General features: G+C 38.7%; 1 protein-coding gene across 3 annotated transcripts in view; it reads right to left on the bottom strand.

Annotated features, from left to right (window-relative positions):
- Tbc1d19 (TBC1 domain family member 19) overlaps nt 1–18,821 on the bottom strand; it is a 109,843-nt gene that overhangs the window by 42,475 nt on the left and 48,547 nt on the right. For 2 of the 3 annotated variants that reach the window (XM_005068763.4, XM_040747082.1), the window contains 3 exons: nt 18,091–18,203; nt 9,872–9,946; nt 5,848–5,910 (listed from right to left, as the gene is read on the bottom strand). In XM_005068763.4, the coding sequence (XP_005068820.1) occupies nt 5,848–5,910; nt 9,872–9,946; nt 18,091–18,203 (251 nt within the window). The remainder of the gene's footprint in view (nt 1–5,847; nt 5,911–9,871; nt 9,947–18,090; nt 18,204–18,821) is intronic. The other variant, XM_021226404.2, reaches the window with a different exon arrangement.

Genomic DNA, 18,821 nt, shown 5'->3' with positions numbered 1-18,821 from the left:
GAGTGTTTAGAATAGAACCTAGGTCAGAGATGGAGGAGCGATGAGCAAAGGGGTCAAGACCATGCTGGTGAAACCCACAAAGACAGCTGACTGGACAAGGGGGAGCTCTTGAACCCCAGACTGATAGCTGAGAGGCCAACAGGGGACTGATTCAGACTCCATGAATGTAGTGTCAGTGAGGAGGCCTCAGAAGTCTCTGGGGCCTTGGGTAGTAGACTAGTGTTCACTATGGCATACAAATGAACTTTGGGAGCCCATTCCACATGGAGGGATGCTCTCTCAGCCTGGACACATGGGGAAGGGCCTAGGTCCTGCCCTGGATGAAATGACAGACTCTTGGACATCCCCCCAAGAAGGGCCTCACCCTCCCTGGGGAAAGATGTGGGGATTGGATTGGGCTGGGGGTGGGGGGTGGGGTGGGGCTGGTGGAGGGAGAAGGGGGGAGCTGGGATTGACATTTGAAGCATACATGTTTCTAATTTAAATAAAAACATACTTAATAATAAAAAAGAATAGAACCTGGGTATGTCACATTAAAAGGTTATCTACAGTTATTACTAAATTGCTATTAATCTTCTATATTTGGCTAGTCTCCATTCTTAATATATTTAATTTGGGATTTGCTTATTTATATGGCACAACTATGTTTCTCCATTCCTGGAAAATATTCAAGCATTAGATTTTTGAATGATCCCCACTTTTCCCTATATTTACTTACATAGGACTTCTATAATTCTGGCCTACACTTATTCAGCCTTCTGTCCTTTTCAATTATTCTTATCACTTCAAGTCCACTCTGGCGAACCTCCACGGGTTTCTAAAAATCATTTGGCTGTCTTCTGCTCTCACTCCACACCAAGCACACATCTCAGGTGAAGTAGGGGTGCATCAAAAGAAAGGCAAACAAAGCCCGGCACTCAGCTACGGTGACAGTGCTCCAGGATACCTTTCTACCTGAGCTGGGTAACACTCAGTATTCTGTGGCTCCCGAACTCCAGGAAACCTTTCCATCTGAACTGTGTAACACTCTATCTGAACTGTGGCTCCCGAGTGCCAGAATACCTGTCCCATCTCGATCCAACCAAAATGCCTACAGGAGGGGTATAATGGCACGCTAACTTCCTGCAGCACGCTCTGCTACTCACAGCCTCCCAGTGCCTGTGTTGTTGGTGGTGCTGCATCTTCTCATTCCCTCCAATGTAAACCCATCTCATTTCATTCAAATTCATGGACTCTTTCTCTGTAACTGGTAGTGGTGGTGGTGGTGTGTGTGTGTGTGTGTGTGTGTGTGTGTGTGTGTGTGTGTGTGCACGTGCGCTCTCGTGTGCACGATTGTGTGTTTTCCTAAACACATAAATACAACCTGCTCAGTCCATATGACGTGTCTTGCATGTATATGCTTCCCGGGCTGACCATTCGGTACTGGATAACCAATCGGTGTGCTTTTTCCTAGAGAAGCTCTCTGACGTCAGCATCACTTAGTTGCCTGTGCTACTTTGGGATTGAGGCCTCGTTAGTATGTCAGTTGATGCTGTCCTTGTTCAGGTCACATTTAGTCAGCCATACTGGTGAGACTTCATGAATGTAGCCTCTCTGGCAGATTTCTAGGAGACACAATCTCACAGCAAACTTCCTGTTCCTCTCTTTTAAATCTTTCTATCCCTCTTCCACAATGATCCCTGCACCTGACTTATAGGAATTGCGTTCTAGGGTATCAGTTGAGGCTGGGGTCCATAACTGATCACTTGCAATGGTTTCACAATAACTCAAAGGGTATAATCCTTGCCTGCATACCGTAGTAAGTCTAGTTGAATTTAAGGCTGACTCACCAAGAGGGAAATAAAGCCTGGTACTGGTAACTTAGCCAACTACCTGGGGATAGTCCTCAGGAAGGAGGCACTCAGGTCGGTTCCAGCCAGGGCCTCTGTGCTCCGTGTCTTAAGTGCATACTGTCTTTAGCAATAGGGACTTAACTTCTACTTCCGGGGCAAGGGGCAACGAAGGGCAATAGCAATAGCCTGTGATACGTGGACAGCTCCTGTATCTAAGGCTCAGGAGTCATTTTGAAAAGGGGCGGAAAGTTTAAGAGAGAAGAGCTGATAGTTTATTGTGAGACTGTGTCTCCTAGAAATACCCAAAGCTACACTCGTTAAATCTTAGCACCAAGGCTGCCTAAACATGACCCGAATAAGGAAGAGACCAAGAGACATGCAAATGTGAAAGGGGGAAAACTCTCGAGGCCTCAACCCTAGACAAAGAACTACATCAGCTAAGGAAGGCAGAGAGCTGGAGCCGCAGTCTTCCCTATGGAAAAGACACTGACTGGTTAACTACCAAACTGTCAGCTCTGAAAACGTTAATACAAATAACACTGTATGGACTGAGAGAGTCGTATGTATGTATTTCATACTATATAAGCATATTTGAAAGTTAAACCATTGTAGACAAAAAAAGTCATGAATTTGGGAAAAAAAGCAAATTGTGGGAGAGCGGGGGGGGGGGGGGAAGGAAAGGGAAGGCAGAAATGATGTAATTATAACCTCAAATTTTATTTTTTAAAGTTGATTTTATAGAAGTCAGGATTGTATGACTGGACCCAACATAATCATTAAAATCTTTATAAATGAGACAGGGGCAACAAGGAAGGGTGAGAGGGACTTTATGATGTTGTCTATCCACTGGCTCTGAAAACGGTGGAACCAGCCAAAGAAAGAAAGTGCATTCTGGAAGCTGGGAAAGATGAAGAAATGGGTTCAGAGCCCCCAGAAACAATGCAACCCTGTGGATACTGTGAATGTAACCAAGTTAAACACATTTATGTGTTTCAGGACATCAAGATGATTTATTTGCTTTGATTCATTGAATTGTAATAATCCATTATAGTCACAGCAACAATTTAATACAAACAATAAACTAATACCATCGATAAATCTAAATAAAGGCCAAAATACGCAAGTGTAAATCTGTAACAATCTATTGTTGCCTCAGAGAGGAAAACCCTAAGGAAATGTTTATATCAATATCCCCTTAGTTTAGCAGGCTGGGGTAGCACAGTAACTTTAGAAGAAGCTCTGTGCTTAAATATAACCCCATAGAGGCTCTGCTGCCTGTGGCCTGGAGAAGACAAGACATCTGAGCCTGCTCTAGGAGAACACTGGACTGTAAGGTGAGAATGCCAGAGCAGTGCTGTAGACAGCATGTACTGGATGCAAGCCTGGCATACACGCAGGAGCTGCCAACTCCTGCTCTAGTCTGAGCAGGGTTAACTCTCACTTCTTTATCTGTGAGGAGACGGCAGGCTCACTGTATGTCTGCTAGGATATACACTCAGAACGAGTAAAGAAAAACGTAAATGTACTAGGTGAGATTACTCATAGCCGGGCTCTCATTCTTTAGAATTGTAAGAAATGGGGTACTAATATGAACTGTGGGTTGATATCACAGAGTTAGATCAAGAATATCTACAAATGGTTTACTTGGACCAAAAGCTTTCTTAGTATGTCAAAGTATATTTCTAAATGTTTCTAAGAGATAACTGTAATGGGATGGAAAGTGAGAAATAAGTTTCATTTGTGGAATGAAAACCACAAAAGAAATGATGGATTCCAACTGGACAACATCTTTAACATGCAAGTGCTACACGTATCCCCCATTGTGTACTTCTGCATTTTCTCCAAGCTAATGAAGAGAACTCTATCGTGTGTTCTCTACTAAGATAATGAAGTAGGAAGCCCCTGCAGCTAACTCCCTATCCAGTCACTACTGTGCTGACAGATATGTCTCATATAGCTATCTGGGAAGCGTGGCATCTGTTGACATCTTGGAATTTTCACGGGGACCTTCACTGGTAAATTGTGGTTGACCTGGTCAATGCCAGCTTGTGACACAGCAGCATTTACCATCCCCAACTCCCACTGTTGACAAGCAGCCATGTATATGTTCTTGTAAATAAAGCAAGTAATACCAGTCATAACCCCACACAATACAAATGTGATTTTTACCTATTTCATAAGTAATCAAATTTGCTATTTCCTTACAGTGTAAATCCTAGCAAATTCTAGCACGCCTGCCATTTCCCTGCAGACAGAGAAATAAGACACGGAATTCCACATTAGAGGAGTTACAGCTCCTTCCTTGCTGCGCCACAGAGCTGCACACCACACTGGACACCTGTTCCTTGACCCATGATGAGTACGTCTGCCCAGAGTGCAGAGGCAGAGGGTGGAAATGGAGAAGGGTCTGCTACAAGGCATACTCCACTGCTCTCTAGCTGGGAAAGTTCTGGATTTAAAGAGCAGATCGCTCCCACCCTGCTCCATTCTTCTTTCCTCTTGTTAGGAGACAGGGCATTATAACAAATGCCCCTTACTATGGGACAAATGACAAGGCAATCTTACATGCCCAGGTAAAAATGTAGGCTCAGGAGAGCTCTGTATAATGTTAGAACTCATGCTGAACTTAAAAAAATCAAGGCAACAAAAACAAAAATTCCAAATGACACCCCAAAAATACGGGTTAAGAGGTGAAGAATGTGTAATTTTCAGAGATACATTATTATACTCAAATATCCAGTTTCAACAAAAATCATAAAGAAAGAAATACAAAGAGTTGGGAAACTATGGGCCACGCAAATGAAAAAGCCAAATGAAATTGTGCTTGAAAAGATCTGATGGCAAATTTAATAGGCTCAGGTGTTAGGACAATGATCTCAGTGATGCTCAGGTAAAGAAATATGTGAGAAAATGAACAATGACACTTGAACAAAATGGAAACCCCAAGTGAGAGACAACAAACTCAGAAAAACAACAATGAAACAAAACTGTAACCCTGGAGGTAGGAATGAATGGCTGAAATGAAAATTCACTGGAAGGATAAAAGGCAGATTGGAACAGGTAGAATATATTCACCAGAGCCGAAGATAAAGCAATGGGAATAAATGGTTTTATGAAACAGAAAAAAAGTATTAACGTGAACAGAGACATTGAACTTATGACATCATACTGACCACTATATATGCTGTACAGAGTCCAGAAGAAGGAAAGAAAAAAAAGAAGCAAAATCAGTGCTTGGGAAGTATGGTTTAGGGATTCCTGGATAAGACATTGCACAGGAGGAAACAGTATCATCGTGAAGGAAGTATTTATTAACACCTGACTATGCCTTGTAATTATCCTGTCTTTACGCAATGAGGATAAAGATCAGCATTGAAGCTTATTTAGAAAAATGAATAAACAAAATACTGTGTATACACAATATGATACTATTTAGTCTTCAAAAAGAAGGGCGTCTTGCCACCTGAGACAGTACAGATGAACCTAGAGGATACTGCTAATTGAGGTTAGCCTATCACAGAAAGACAGAGATGGCAGGATCCTACTGGTATGAGATGTCTAAACAGTCAAGCTGCACAGCAGCAGAGATGAAAACCGTCATTGCCATAGTCTGGAGAGGGCACAGAGAGAGCTGATATTCAATGGGATAACATTTCAGTTACGCAAAAGGTTATCATAAATTTATGAGATAGGCTATGCACCACATATAGTTAATAAAATTTAATACTTGCATTTAATATTATTTCTAAAGTATAGCAGCAACAGTAGTCATGTAAAATGTATTCTCTAAACATCCTGGGATTGCTTGAGTATTAAGTTGACATCTAGTTTTAGAATTTGTGCCAGCAAAAATTAAAGAAAACTGCCTTGATAGCACATCCTGGCTACAGCATATATAACCAAAGGGGCAGCCCAGAAACTCATTTTGGAACTGAGAAGATTTACTAACTATAGAAGATTTTTAAAGTATTACAATTTAGAGAACCTAAAAGATCTGGAAATTTTAAAAACTTACCTGATATAAGTAATCTTCAAAAACAAAATAGTAATCATCGTTGCTTGCTGTCAGCTTCACATCCTACAATTAAAATTACAAAGCATTGAAACTTAATCAAATGAATCTATCTCTAGTCTTAAAGAATAAATGCAATATTTAGAGATAATATTACAATGAATTTTATATTTTATGTGATGTTATAGAAATTTCCTGGTGAGATTCTATTCCTATTACATATTTACTCAGCAAAATATGTATCAAAATTATTTGGTTTCTAATTCCTTAAGGTTTCATTAATAGCTCTTTACAATTTATTTCAGCTAATCTCCTCTTAGATGTCTTAAAGCTGGAGAAGAAAAACAGGATTATAACTCCAGGAGGAATCATAACACTCTCCCCCCCCAGAATAAACCCCATCTTCACCACTCACAACACACGTAGCTATTCCTTCAAAATATCAACTATCTCCTATGTGTTTGTCATTGGTTGCCTAAATTACCTCATGCTCTGGGGAAGCTAAAGTGATTTTCTACCCCATGAATTCATTCTTCAGGGCTTGCTCATGACATCCAAAGGATAGAATGTTGGTCCTTTCTTCAGATAGTTCTATGTGCATTTCCTGATCTGAGACTACTTAAAAGAATTCTACTCTCCCAATGAGACTTGGGGCTGTCTCAGATCCAATGCCTTGTTTTACATACACTTAATTCCATCACAGGATCTGGCACTTAAGTGTCCAACATTTGTTCAATGGCTCAATGGCTAAATTAACAGAAACTAATTGCCCAATTGCCATTCTCTGTGATGACATGCAAAGTATCATTACATAGGTGACCTCTCCAACAGCAAACCAACACCAGCTCAAAGAAAAAATAAAACATCTGCATTCCCCCTAGACCATCTCTGAACAGTTTTTATGGGGAGTTGAACATGCTGATCATGTACTTTATCTGACTAAGAGTTTATACTACTTCTAGCTGCATAACTTTGGCTAGTTACTCCATATCTAGGTCACTGTGCTTTCATAAGTGGCCCCCTAAAAGCCTGTGTGTTAAAGACTTGACCTCTCCCACTTCATGTGTGAGAACTTTAGGTGCTGGTACCAGTGAGAGAAGTCCCGTTACTGAGAGGTGACTCTGAAGGCCATATGAAGTCTGGTACCTTTCTGTCCATTCCTTTGCATGGTAGCTGCCCTGAGGCAGGTTGTTTTGCTCTACCTTGACTCTATAGCCATGAACCATACGGTAAAGTAAGCCTTTCCTTCTTCAATGTATCTCATATACTGTCACCGCAACAACAGAAATCTACTTTTGTCTATAAATGGGTAGATTACTATGTTACAGGATATGTGTACACTGTGTGAAGATGTGTTTCTGTGATTGGTATAGCAAAAAGCTCAATGGCCAAGAGCTAGGCAGGAGAGGAAGCAGGCAGAGAGAGAACTCTGGGAAGAAAAAGTAGAGTTATTAGTCAGAAGCAAGGAAACAGGAAGGACACTATGGAGATGTGGTAACAAGCCTCATTGAAGTACATAGATTTTTAAATACGGGTTAATTTAAGTCATAATAACTAGTTAGGAACAAGCCTAAGCTAAAGGCAAGCTTTTATAATTAATAAGTCTCTGTTTCATTATTTGCAGGCTTGTGGTCTGATGATAAAGTACTGCTGCATTACTACCTACTTTAAAAGGTATGGGAAGTGTTTAGGATAGCATCAGATTCTAAGTCAGTACTCAGAACTCTAAGAGTTGATCAAAAGCCCCTCCAAATATATACTTAAGTAGATATACTATACCTTGAAGATCCTCTACACCCAAAGGCTGGTGACACTTTTGAGACCACCATATATTCAACTCAACAAGTACTGATTGGTTGATCAGTATGAAGTACACCAAAATCAAAACACAAACAAAGAAAACAAAGACGATACTTATCTTCAAGAAGTCTACAATATCAGTCGGAGAGATAGTTCAGTGGTTAAGAGCACTGGTTGTTCTTTCAGAGGTCCTGAGTTCAATTCCCAGTACCTACATGGAGGTTCACATCTGTCTATAACTATAGCCCCATAGGATCTGATGCCCTCTTCTGGTGTGCAGATGTATATGCAGACAAAACATTCATAAACATAAAAACTACCATATCAATGGAAAGATATGGTAATAAAAACATGGGAAGAATCACAATGACATATTAAAACTATCCATGACTACATAGTTGAAACAGTCTAGAACATTCAACTCAGCAGCTGAACCAAACAGAAGTCAAGGGATTGATGGAATGAGTCATGAATAGCTCTGGAGAAAACTTGAAACTACAAAGTACAGGGAGAGAACTGGATCATTCATCTGACTCAGAGGTTCCATGGGTGATGGTGAAGGTGGTGCCTTCTCAGCAATGGTGATGCTGTTTCTGAGCCAAAAATGGCCTTGGAAGTAAAAACTATGAATTATGGTGGCACATAGAACACAAAAGTGAATTGTCACCCAACAGAATCTTGCTCATTGCCATTTATTATTACAAGAGATTAATTAATCTTTTTCCTTAGGGGTATGATAATAAAGAATGAGAAACATTGGTACAACTGGCAGGCCACAGCAAACAGTAGAACTAGAGTTATGTTAGTTGTTGGAGATGAGGAAAACCCAGTACAGATAGAAGAATCTAAGAGTTCAGTTCAGGGACAGCATTTAATATTCCTCCTCACTCATTCCTTAGCCACAATCCATCTCGGGGGGAAATGTTTACATTTACAGTCTAACTTCTGGCACCAACTACTCAATGGATCCCTACTACAAAATTGAGATATGCTTGGCCACACATTTAGAAGATAAAAAGAAAAATGTTTTGTTTTGTTTTTTGGTATAGATAACAAGTACAGTTTATTCTTTTTTTGTTTACTTTTTTGTTTTATTTTTAAATTAGAAACAAGGTTGCTTCACATGTCAATCCCAGCTCCCTCCCTCTCCCTCCCCTCCTCCCACACCCTCCTATCAGTCTCTCTATCCCCCTCCCCCAATTCCTGCTCCTTTCCCCAGGGAGGGTGAGGCCTTCCCTGGTGGGTGTCCATAGTCTGTCATTTCATCCAGGGCAGTGTCTAGGCCCTCCCCCAAGAGTTCAGACTGAGACAGCATCTCTCATTGTGGGATGGGCGCCAAAGTCCATTTGTATGCCAGGGATAAATACTGATCTACTACACAAGTCCCCATAGATTGCCTAGGCCTCCTCACTGACACCCACATTCAGAGGTCTGGATCAGTCCCATGCTGGATTCCCAGCAATCAATCTGGGGTTCAAGAGCAGCACTTTGTTGAGGTCAGCTGAGAAAAATGTTTTTTTTAATGTGGCTGAAGAGATATTCAGTGGCCAAGTACTGTAATGTTCTTGCAGAAGACTCAAGTTTTCTCCTTTCAGACAACTTACAACTGTAACTCCAGGGGCACCTGCACTCAGGTACACACTCCCACATGAAGACACACATATATAATTTAAAATGTTTATAATAGCTTTATTACAAAGAAAATATACAACTAAGCCCTAAATAATCATGAGACAAATAGACAAAATAATGCTAGTTGTTTTTCTTTTCGTGAAAGACTTGAATTTAAGATGGCCAATGCTTTTTCTCCTCGTGCAAACATGGAGGGTCTGGGGAGAGACTACAAGAACAGTTCCCCAGGAAAGAGGACACTGCATACAGACCTCAAGCTAGGGGAGCCAGCCTCAGCATCACAGGAACAACCATCACCCCAGTTATTTCCTTCCTCGCTGTCTTTTTGTTTGTTTGTTTGTTTTTTGAGACAGGGTCTCACGAAGCCCAGGTTGGTTTCAAACTCACTATGAAGCCAAGTGAGACCTTGAACTCCTGGTCCTCCTTTCTCTGCCTTCAGGGTACAGGCATCACAGATATGCACTACCACACAGCCACTCAAATTCTTTTTCAAGTTTAATATGTACTTTTGCCCACAGTTCAAGCGCTGAAGAGAGAAAACTCTTCATTGTAAATGCTATCGATGAAAATGAAAAACCATGATAGTTTTACTTACTTTATATATTAGACTGTCCACCAAAAGGTCATGCTGTATCACATTGGTCTTAAGCTGTTCATAATACAGGATGTCCTACATTTAAAAGTAATGTACAAAAATTTAATGTTTATAAGGTCAGCTTCAAACCTTAATAAATGAAAATAATACAATTATAGCCATTAATAGGTACTCTGCTCTATTCATAATCCATTTATTCATTACTATGCAATGATAGTTAAGTAACAGTAGATGTTTAATAATATGCCTATTTCCATCATTGGTACCTAATGGGTATTCAATCAATATTGGCTAAATTGATTAACTATAATAATGAATATAATATTTATGAAAGAGGTACATCTTATGATTCCTTTTACAAAGTAAATAGCACAGGGAGAACTATCGGCACACACACTTGAGGAGCTTAGGTCCAGAGAGAACACTAACTCACTGTCCAAAGCCACAGACTGGTCAATGTCGTGGCTCAAGGCTTTACAGCTGGGCAGGACTACTGTTGGCAGCTTGTGAAGCACCTGTGACTATGAGAGCTGGTCCTTGGGAGAAGGCCTCCAGGTCAGTCCCAGTTCAATTGCTCTAAGTCTTGTAGATCACAATTTTAAAATCACTTCCCTATAAATGGAGACTCGGGCTGTCTCTAAGCAGTTTGTCCATATGAATAATGCTGCAATAAATCCCTTCCTACACTATGCTTTTCTGTCTGTAGGATAAATGGGAAAGCAGAGCTGCAGAGTGAAACTACACACCTCAGGCTTGACTATTTTCTAGGAACAATACAAATTCAAAATTCCCCCAGCAAAACAAGGTAACATTTTATCTACACCTATGCCTCTATAAACTATGTCATAAATAAGAAATGATATTTCATTGTTGTGTTCATTTCCATAGCGGGGATTCGCCCTTCACAGTATTAATCTGTCTGTCCATTAGGTGGTTTTTCTCTCTATAATGTATCGGACTCTTCATTAAGAAGGAGAACCAATCTTCTGTCACCGTGTTTAAGCACTTTTCTTCAAAATAACACATTGCTTGAATTTTATGGTAAACACTGACAATTCCTTGAATGTCCTTAGTGGCTTTGGGTTTCCTTGCATTAGGAAAGGCTTCCACACCACGTTCATGCAAATAGTTTTTTTGAAAAACTGCTAATGTTTCACTCAAATATCTGTGCATTGCCTTATTTTTTTTCTTTTTGATTTTTTGAGACAGGGTTTCTCTGTGGTTTTGGAGGCTGTTGTGGAACTAGCTCTTGTAGACCAGGCTGGTCTTGAACTCACAGAAATACGCATGCCTCTGCCTCTCAAGTGCTGGGATTAAAGGTGTGTGCCACCACTGGCTGGCCAAGCACAGAACTTATTATTGTGTCTGCTAGTGTAACTGGTAATTATCAGTATCAGCACTGCAACTGAAGTAAAATTATAGAGCAAGAGCTATTTATTAACTCACCACTCCATTTTCTTTAGTAATGCATTTGGTTATTCTTAGACATCTAACCTCCACAAAAACCTTAAGGTAACTACACCTGGTTAAAAAGAAAAGAGATTTTCCAAAATATGTGTTTTGGAAAAAAGTGATGTTTCATGATATTAAGGCATCCCATGCGAGAATACAATGAAGACCCTAGTCATGGAAGGCAAATTCACAAGCTTTTGTGGGCTTCAGCGAAATGAAAGCAGCACCTTCTTTGTAGGGTTGCTGTGAGGGAAAACAGATACATGCCATAAACTCATGATGGTGCCTGGCAGGTTCCCCAAGGGTCAGATTTTACTCTTCTCTCTCTTTTGTGTGCACTATTTTCCTCATATGAGCTCCAGGGCTCTCCTCCTCTCTATATTAAATGTTTTCATGGTCCTGCTATTATAAACCAGGTGTTTCTCTCTGTATTTCAAGTTGTCATTGATAATATGAAGAAAAGCAACCAATTTTTAAATATTTTATATATCTTACTAAAATATTTTAATTATAGTATTTTTCCTTTGGTTTCTAGGTACTTAACCATGATCATACCATTTGTAGGTAATATGGCTGTGTCTTCTTCCTCTGATCATAAATCAGTTCATGTTCCTATCTTACAACATTGGCTAGAGCCTTAAAAATGATGCTGTATAGTGGTACAATTGCAGCCTCATGCCGATTCTATAGAACTGCTGATCAACTGGCACTCCGATTACATGTAGGGAACAGTCTTAAGTCTCAGCACTTTCATTTCAAGATTTGCTTCGAAACGGCTGTGGGATTTACTCTCAGCCTCAAGGCACTGACTGCTGCTGTTCTCTATTACTATGCTGATGTACGTGATTTGGAGGCCCAGTAGCTGTGCCACCCACCACTCAGTGCCCCGCCAGTGGGAATTCAGTTGATCCAAGCTGAACAGGACAGGCTGTCTTTTCCCTCCCTCAGTGGCCATCTGCAGTGTATGGGTAGTTAGAGAAGATGACCATTCCTGTTGGAGGGGGACAGTTCAGCAGTTGAAAATTATTAGTAATATATTGCATTTTATCCTAGGACTTATATGAGTCAGAGAGAAACGCAGTCCTGGTGACATCTGAGAAAACAGTGCTTTTGAAAAGGTTCAGCGAGTTTACACTATTAATATTTAACTTGTTTAAAACTTTTTGTTCATATGTACCCTGACTTATAAATGAATGAAATTCAGTCATTTATAGGAATTATTTCCATGGGTATTATACACTGAAAGAATTATTCTGCATTATTACTTACGAATTATAAATACTCACAGAGATTTTTACTTTAGTTGCTATATCCAACAACATTTATATGCAATTGTACTTGTAATGCTTTTTATTATCAATTAATTACATGCTTTTTCTGGCCACTGCTAAAAAGTAATAAATATCTTAATAAGAGTAATCATTAAAATATTAATTTTAGGATCAGATATCTCTATGAAGAAATATATATTCAAATACATTGAATAAAAATTTAAGCACAAAGCAAAATTTAACTGAGCTCAATTATTCAGAATAGTCAACAATCCCAGACATATAATTACATAGTAATCTTGTGAACTAACTGAATTGGCTAAAATTAGACAAGTGATAAAATACTATGCAATAAAGCAGCAAATACAAAATGCCAGGTGACTGACTGAAAGCAAGGTCATGTTGGTTCAGAAGCTCATCTGTCCATAAAACTGCAACATCACAGGCTAGATATAAAAATGCTTCATAAAACAAATTCACGTTCTTTTCATTATGCAGTTAAAATATATTGGCTTCTTCTAATAAGCAAATTAAGAAGTTTCTGAAAGCTTCATAAAATGATAACAATAGCACCTTCACATTGATTTTAGTACCCACTAGCACACAAAATAAATTATAATAATTTATGGATACTGGTATATACCAAAACTTCTGTGTACAGAAGTATAATTATATAAGTAAATATTTTGTACTTTGCTTTTAATTATTTTAATTGCCATATCACTAAGCTAAACAAATGCTTAACCTTTAGTATATTTTATTTAAAATGTTTTGAACATTTAATATGCTATCTCTTCAAGATAGAGCTATGGAAAGAGTCTAGATAGACAAGTTATCATACTTCACAAAAACTCCAAAAGTTAAACTAAGACTTAAAAGAAGTTTTGAATTGTATGTGTATGGGTGTTTTGCCTGCATTTATGCTTCTGCACCATGTGTGTGCCCATGGGTATTGGATCCCTTGGGACTGGGGTTACAGACAGTTTTTTTAAGATACCACGAGGGCTCTGGGAATCAAACTTGGATCCTCGGGAAGAGCAGCCAGTGCATTTAACTGCTGAGCATCTCTCCAGCCCAAAGCTATTTTGTAAATCATATGATAAAGGTACAAGTTCAGATAAATTTCTTAGAAGGTGAGGTAAGATACCCTATTCTAGAATTGCCATTGTGCAACGAGTTTTATTGTAATGTAGACCACCATATACAAATACATCATTATCCAAAATTAAATATTCAATAGTAAGTTAAAAGTAAGTTCTATGTTCCACACTATTGTAGTTCTTCAAGATTTAAATACATCTATTAATCCAGTTTTTAGGTTCTCTGCTGTCTCAGAGCAGTAGAAGAGGAAGAGGTAACTATTCATGGCCTTCCAAGAAGCCCTACTCTCCCATGAAAAGAGGGAAAAAATAGAAAAAGGCAAATTAAAGGAAAAGGTAAATTAAAATGAAGACGTAGATTATTCAAGGACAAAATTTGGAATAGTATTAAGTACAGCAGCCATAAGAATTAAAGTATGTCCCGTGATCCTTAGAGACTTGTGTAGGATATTTGCTGCTATGCAGTGGGAATATATTCTAGACTATGACAGACTGAGTAACTTATTAAATAAAGCAATTCATCATATTAGTTAATGTAAGTCATTCATGAAATTCAGTACAGCAGAGACTTTTGCTCAAGATGCAGTTTTGAAAAGAAAGAGGATCAGGAGACAGCTACAAAAGACACAGAATCTACACTTTACTTTTATTCTTAGAACAGAGAGATGTCAGGGCTATGCCAAGGGACGGCTGCACTGGGACACAACTCTTCCTGAAGTCGTGTTTGCTCATCTCACTTGGACAACATTCTCTTAGAAGGACTTGGTGGCCACAACGATAGCCATACTAATATGTCAATGAATATGTCTGTCATGAGACTTCTCAAAAATGAAATAAGTTGGGGTTTGGAGTAATAGCTCAGCACTTAGAGGCCCTCTACTCTTCCAGAGGATTCTGGTTGAAACACCAGGCTATAAACTCCAGTGCCAGGGGATCCAAGGTTTTCTTCTGGCCTCCCAGCACGCTGCAGGCATCTAGTACACAGACATACATGCAGACAAAACACCTACTCACACACAAAATTTTAAAAGTAACACAAGTTTTAAATTAGGATCCAGTAATTCAACACATATTTCCTGGCCATCTTTTTGTATGCTAGGTATGATTTTTTTCTTTTGCCACAGCACTCAGAACAGACAGTACCACGTATATATTTGTTGGTTAAATAACTAGTGAGGAAGTTCGAATGTCAGTGTGGGTGCCAGGCAGGCTTTCTGGAGAAAGGGACATAACAGACTTGGAGTACCACAGCCTGTAATGGCGGGATGGGAGGATGCAAGTGTTTCTTTGTTTGCTTGCCATATGGGCCATATGCAAAGATCAGAGAAAAATGGGGTATGTTAAGGAATCTTAAAGAAAAGGTTTAAGATGTTTTAAGGAAAAGGGCAGAGATAGTCTGGTGGTAGTCACAGCACTAGGGAGGCAGAGGCAGTCGGATCTCTATGTCAAGTCTGGTCTACAGAATGAGTTCCAGGACAGTCAGGGATATACCCTGTCTAGAAAAAAAGACAGTGCCAGGGTAGGAGGCTAGGCAGTGATATCAGATGTCATTAGAGAAAGGATGTTTGAAAGTATTTGTAGGGAACAAGGCTGCATTCTGGAAACCAGACTGTTTGAATCCAGGCACAAGAAGATAATATTTTGAAATGGAATGGTAGAAATACTTAGAGAGAGAAATACATACATTTCAAACACATGGAGGAACTGAGTCAAGAGGGAATTACAGATGAATACGATGTGAAATTCAGGTAGAAAGAAAAGAGTGACACTAGCCTTTCCTCTGGGCACTTTGATAGACAGTAGTCATACAAAGACTTCAGAAGAACTCTTGAACCTGAGGTGCTTTGGAGATGTTCACGTGCATCACAATCCTATCTGAACCTCCAGGAAGACCCACCAAGACTGTCAGTCCAAGATAACTGAAAGGAGCTGCAGGAGCTAAGGAGGGTTACTAAATGTGTAAATGAGAAGAAACAGAACACCAAAAACTTAAAACCCACATGGAGAGGGAAGTTCACCTGCCCCAGCAAGTATGAAGTATTGGGTTTAATGCCCAGCATCCCTACACAGACAGACAGATAGACACACAGACACACAGACAGACAGACAGACAGACACACACACACACACACACACACACACACACAGCAGTTAAAGGAAACCTTATAAAGTGTCTGTTGTTTCATCAGTGAACAGAATAGAGAAAAGCTTGTGTTTTTAGTTCACAAACTACTATCAAGCACATTTAAAACATGAACAACATTTACTAAATACATTGTGACACACATGGAGATGTATAGAAAATGAGCCTATAAAAGCAATCCTTTAAAACATATCACCTATTTTCTTAAAAAGCAAGAAGTCAAAGTTAAATAATTTTCTATTTGAATATACTATATTAAATAACAAGAATTCAAAGTTTTATGTCAAAGGTTTTTACACTAAAACATCTCAATAAAATTTTATTTTAGAGTAGCTTTCATTTACTGGAAACATTCAAAGACAATACACTGAGTTGAACCAAACTTCTAAAGTATAGATTTAGAGGAATAAAATTGAATATTCTGCTTATGTGTCTAAACTTTCAAGTATGTCTGTAACTAGATATGTAGTTTAAGTGATAGAAAATTTATTTATCAAAAAGTATTTCCCCCTTTTCCTTTCCCCACCCCACCCTCAATGCATTACGTGTAACAGTTATTTTGAAAACGTTTATTCTCTAGTGTTTTTCTGAAAATACTAGCTTCCAATTATAAATATTAAATAGATTTGGCATTTTAATTTAATTTTTAAATGGTTACAACTTCAAAATTCAAATGTAAAAATCAGCTTGGAATACTGAGAAAAACAATCATTATCTGTCATTATTAAGGTGATATTTTTTGGAAAATCCTAAATTTAGTTATGAAAAGGTAGCAATTGCTTTGCACAGAGAACAGATTTTATCTAACTCCACAGTAGTGAGAGTGGCGTGTTACTTGGAAACTTAAATCCAGTAAAGAATTATGTTTTCTTGAAGAGCATATTAACAGAAAAAAATCTGTTTTGTAAACAATTATCTCCAAAGGGTTGCCAAGATAGCACTATCTCAGATGTAAATGCTCTGCATAAATCATCAGCTTTATTCTTTCAAATAAGAGATGCTGACAGTGTTGTTCACAGATGGAGACTAAAACACACTCACCATACACATATACACACATACACTAGACATAATTTCCAAGGGTTAGACATGTAATTTTTATAATATACATTAGTGTTTTATTTTGTTATCAGAATGGTTAATTACAATTAATCTGTAACATAATTACAGGTAATATTAATTGATTACTGCCATTAGTGGCAAACATTTTTGTCCATTATTATGTAATATACTTATATATGTTACTCTTTGTATATTTGTCACGATTCTGTGATACAAATATTATTACCTATGTGTACGTGCAGGTTAACTGAGGCTTGAAGAAATTTAAGCAATTTGCTCAGCAGTACATGTGTTCCATAAGTTGAAGGAACTCTGAGTTTAAACCAGCTTTATATAATCTAGAACCTGGTACACTATCAGTGTGACAATAATTTAAAATCTTTAAATGGGTGAATTTACAAATATATATATATACACAGGTGACTACATATGTTTGCACAGTGAGAATATTCTAAGAGAAGTCAATGCCTTATGCAGGTTTTCATTACCAGATCTATGACCTGGGCTGGGGATATAATTCAGTTGGTAGAGGGTTTGCTTTGCATGCATGAAGGCCAACATTAGAAAACAAAAAAATCCATGGTCTATCTGTTAGTTATTTGGCCACTTCCTTTAATATTCATTGTATTTCCTGAAAAAATGATCATCATTTGGAAAAATAATAGTCCCACATTATCTGCCAAATTTTAGAATCATGGGAATAGCACACATTTCAAAACACAAGTGTGGTTGTGCATTCCTATAATCCCAACACTTTCAGAAACAGAGACAAGAGCATCAGGAGTTCAGCTGCCTAGATGAATTTTAAAGCTATGGGCTACATGAAAACCTACCTCAAAAAAACCAACCAAATAAATAAGACACCACAAAGAACTCACACATTCTCAGCTGCTCTTCTTCATTACTTGCTATTATAACATCCCAGTCTGTGACATCTTCACTGACCTGAGCTCTTAAAATTTCACTTTTTGTTTTACCGCACATATGCACGATCACACTATTTACTAACGAAAGTGTCTGTTGAGCATACTGTCTAAGTTCGGTGGTAAACCCTGCCTTAACTTAAAACAACAGTGGAAACAAAAAGCAGGGTGAAAAACAAACTACTTACCAGCTCTCTGCTTTGAAAAAAAATGGTATTTAGAAAACAAACTGAACAACTCAATCTGATCCCTCCTGTTTGCTTCTTACCTCAGGTTGACTGGAGATATTCAAAATGAGTGCCCAGAGCTCAGCTCTCAGTGCTGTGGGACTTCCTTGTCGGATGTACTGCTGGGCAGCAGCGCTATCCTGCTGCACTAGAACTGTCAAATGGATGTGATAATCCTGTTAGAAAATTCACGATGCCAGGAGCACCTCGGAAATCTTTCAGTAGAAATCTTTCGGGAAGCGAAACTTCAGCCTCTGCATGCATCTATCTTTTTCTTCCTTCACTCTCTGGGTTTTGAGATGGCCCTACTACAGCCCGAAGGCTTCAGGTCTGACCTCCCTTGGCTGCTCGGCCTGACCAAAGCTTTCAACACTGACACCTTAGGATCATTGTGCTTTCCCCCATATCTACAACTACTGATGACACTGGTGTCTGGCTTCTGTGACCAAGCAGAGCCTCATCTTCAGAACCCACAGCTTTCATAAATGCATGCCTCCAAGTCATGGAGCTTCTGTTATTGGGAAGCAGCATCGCACATGCAGTACATGCCCAAGAATAATGTGTAAGAAATTAAGACACCCACTATACCAAATGACTTCCTAGTTCTGAAGAATTTTTTTAAAAGTCAGATTGGAAAAGAAATACAAAACAAAGACTAATAAACTTTCAACAAAAATATCATTAAGCACCCTTATAAAAATCAGTATAGTATCATTTTGCTTTTATTCTTATTTTCTTTAATTAAAATATGAGCTATTCAACCTGAAAATAG

Source organism: Mesocricetus auratus, unplaced genomic scaffold (genome assembly GCF_017639785.1).
Source record: "Mesocricetus auratus isolate SY011 unplaced genomic scaffold, BCM_Maur_2.0 Super-Scaffold_100006, whole genome shotgun sequence".
Taxonomy (NCBI): Eukaryota; Metazoa; Chordata; class Mammalia; order Rodentia; family Cricetidae; genus Mesocricetus; species Mesocricetus auratus.
The sequence above is the reverse complement of the archived record's forward strand: the minus strand, read 5'-3'. Positions and strand labels throughout refer to the sequence as shown.